At 34.3% G+C, this 3,110-nt stretch overlaps 1 protein-coding gene across 1 annotated transcript in view; it reads right to left on the bottom strand.

The window, feature by feature from the left end:
* OCA2 (OCA2 melanosomal transmembrane protein) overlaps positions 1 to 1,608 on the bottom strand; it is a 1,553,018-nt gene extending 1,551,410 nt beyond the window's left edge. The window contains exon 1 of the mRNA XM_044071808.1: positions 1,421 to 1,608. Coding sequence (XP_043927743.1) covers positions 1,421 to 1,608 — 188 coding nt within the window. The remainder of the gene's footprint in view (positions 1 to 1,420) is intronic.
* Between the last annotated feature and the right edge of the window lie 1,502 nt (positions 1,609 to 3,110).

Raw genomic sequence — 3,110 nt, 5'->3', positions numbered from 1 at the left:
AGTGCCCGAAATTCTAATGGCTTTATCAGTGTGTGTTATGCAGCCTTTGGAATTAAGAAAAGTTTGGTCTAATTGCTTTATGTGCACATTCAATCAAAATATACTCTTGAAGACTGCAATTACTAAAAGTGTCTGCTCATATTTCTTTCCAGTTTCTTGCAAATCTTTTAGGTAAATAATTCAAGAAGGCCATAAAGAAGTATTTTGTTTCTGTAACTTTAAACCACCAAGTCCAGCGTTATTAATGACAGAAAAATATTCACTGCTTGTAGACTCACTCATATTTGACAATTCTCTATAAGTTGAAATTCTAGATTCTGCAGTCCAATCTCTGAATCAATATAATTATATTTTCTTTATATTCTGAACAAAAGTTTATTCAAAGCTTCTTTTATGGAAAAAAGGGATTCCTTCAAATCTTCCAAAATTATGAGTGCATCTATTTTAAGTTTTTTGCATTTTTAGATTTTGTATCCCCTTTAAAAGTAGAAAAATCTCCCAGTTTCTTTGCTTTTGGTCAAATATCATCTTCAGGAATTTCAGGAGAAGGAGAATTTCCTCTCACAAATATATAAAGGTTCAGAAGACATTCTTCACTAGAAACAAGCTGGAACTTATTGTTACATGAACCACAGTGACTGAAGTGGAATACACTTGCAATACAGCAAATTACATGCTGTCTAACAAACACAAATGTTTAAAAAGCCAAAATCTGTATTTGTTCCTATCCTTTTAGTCATCATGCTTTCTCCCCGGCAGTCTTTAGACTATTCATGCTTTATTCAGCATAGGCCATTCTAGTGACAAAGTAAGAACCAACTGGAGAAGAGTCAAAAATCTGTCATTTCAGTTTCGTTTAAACTTGTATTCATAAAAAAAACAACATCTTGGAAAGTGACCCAAAAGGTTCTAAGCGTGTCTCAGAAGTAAGCCCTGAATAATACAAAAAGGAAAGTTTGTCACATTGAGACATATAAATTGATAATAAACCCTGTATACGATGATCTGATACATTAGATTTCAGAAAAAAAAACTATCAGTCTTTAAAGGTTTGACTTAATAACATTATAAGAGATATTAAGATCTCTTCTTTCAAACACGTGCTCTTACAAACCAAAATGTTTATTCATAGCAAAACTGAAGCAGTGTGTGTGTGTGTGTGTGTGTGTGTGTGTGTGTGTGTGTGTGTGTGTGTGTCGGGAGGGTTGGCATGCATGTAGAATTATTATTTTCAAAGTACTCTTAGCTGCTAAATAACTCTATAACATGTTTTTCAAGATTATTTCAAAACAATTTTGATTATCTAGTATCCTCTGTACTGCTGAAACTAGTAAAACAAAAATATAAAACCAATCAACTCCAAGAAAGCAGTGTGACTGAAAACCCAACACCCCATTAAAGCATGCAGAATATACAATACCTAATGCTTTTGGAAAGTTTGAAGTTTATATGATAAGTGTCCAAAGATTCACATTTTTCTGTTGAAACAGATCTAGACAGGTTGGTCCCTTCACTTCCCTGTCGGCACATCTTTTCCAGATCTGCAGAACTGTTGTCCCAAGACATATCACCAATGGAAAAAGCTGCATTATGAAGAGTATACCTCATCCTATTAGGAAAAAATCAAAATAACATTAAAACATTCAAAGCTAATATTAATGTACATGCTATTGTTCTATGCAGTAGTGAATACAAATCAAAAAGAAAAGCTGTTAAGATCTTAGTCACACACACAATGGATACAATCATAGCTGCTGTGAACTGCCATTTGTAAGTAATAAACTTGAAGCTATTAAGATGTACTGATAATGAAAAATTCTCAGTGGTATTGCCTTCTTGCACATGCTGGATTTATTTCCATTCAAATACAATCCCATAATATGAACACTATTTATGGAGTCTAATATGTAGCAGTGTCACATTAACTGCAAATATTCGTAATGGTATGACTTAAAGCCTTATGTATAAAAAAAAATAAAATCTTTTTTCAATACTATAAACACATACATGTTAACCAGGTTTGGGGCTGTGGATATTGGCATTAATTATGGTTGTTCACTCTTCAGCTTCTGTTTTGTTGTTGTTGTTGTTGTGTCTTTCAGCTTATCCCGGTTAGGGGTCGCCACAGCGGAACTCCAGTCTGCTAATGTTTGGTAGTGGATTTTTACATGCCGAGTTACCAGCCCTGACGCACAACCTTCACTGAAGGCACGCCCATTCACGCATGCCTCCACACAGAAGACGCTTTAGCTGAGAATCAAACGCAACAACGTCTTGCTGTGAGGCGACAACGCTACCGCAGCACCACTCTTCCACTTCTGTTTGCTGTTGATAATTATATTCAGGGGTTGTTCTATTTAGAGGAGAAAATAACTTTCTTGAAGAGTAGACAAGCCTAGTAAAGATACAGAGGCATGCAGAAAGTTCCAGGCTATATATGCTTGACCAGCAAAGGCCGTATCTCTCAACTTCTTTGTTCAAGAATTCTAGACAAACACAAAGTAGTTGGGGGAACAAAGACCCAAAACCAGGGAAAAATTTTAAAATGATGCAAATTTACTTTTAAAAGTTAATAAAAAGGCAGGTTTTGCAACAATATGCATTTTCTGAACATTACAAAGTATGAACTTCTAATGTCTGTCATTATTGACTTACTGCAAATGCTGAGTAATTTACCAGGAACATCAAACATTTTTATGATGGACAGGGCAAAAACAATGAAGCAAAATCAGGGAGAGTTGACAAGTATGGCCTAGGCATATACAGCAAAAGCCAGTATGGCATATGTGATAACCATTTAAAAGTACTTTAACAAGCATATTTATTTTATTTATTTTATTTTACAGTTGTTGACCAGAAGAATCCAACTGGATGCATGTCCATTTTCAGCAGAGGCTCGGGAAGAAAAGCTCCACAGTTTGTTAATATACAACTAAGTCATTTAAGATATACAAAGTCATTTAACATATACAAAGAACAAGTACAAAAATAACATTTTAGCTTACAGAGAAAAAAATGTTTAGCATGTAAATGTAGTAGAAGGACACGTTAGTTGTATGCTCAGTAATATTTACTTGACCAGTAATATTATAAATGGGAATATGCATAAT

Source organism: Protopterus annectens, chromosome 5.part0 (genome assembly GCF_019279795.1).
Source record: "Protopterus annectens isolate FY-2018-M chromosome 5.part0, PAN1.0, whole genome shotgun sequence".
Lineage (NCBI taxonomy): Eukaryota > Metazoa > Chordata > Ceratodontiformes > Protopteridae > Protopterus > Protopterus annectens.
This window is presented reverse-complemented; position numbering and strand designations above follow the sequence as displayed.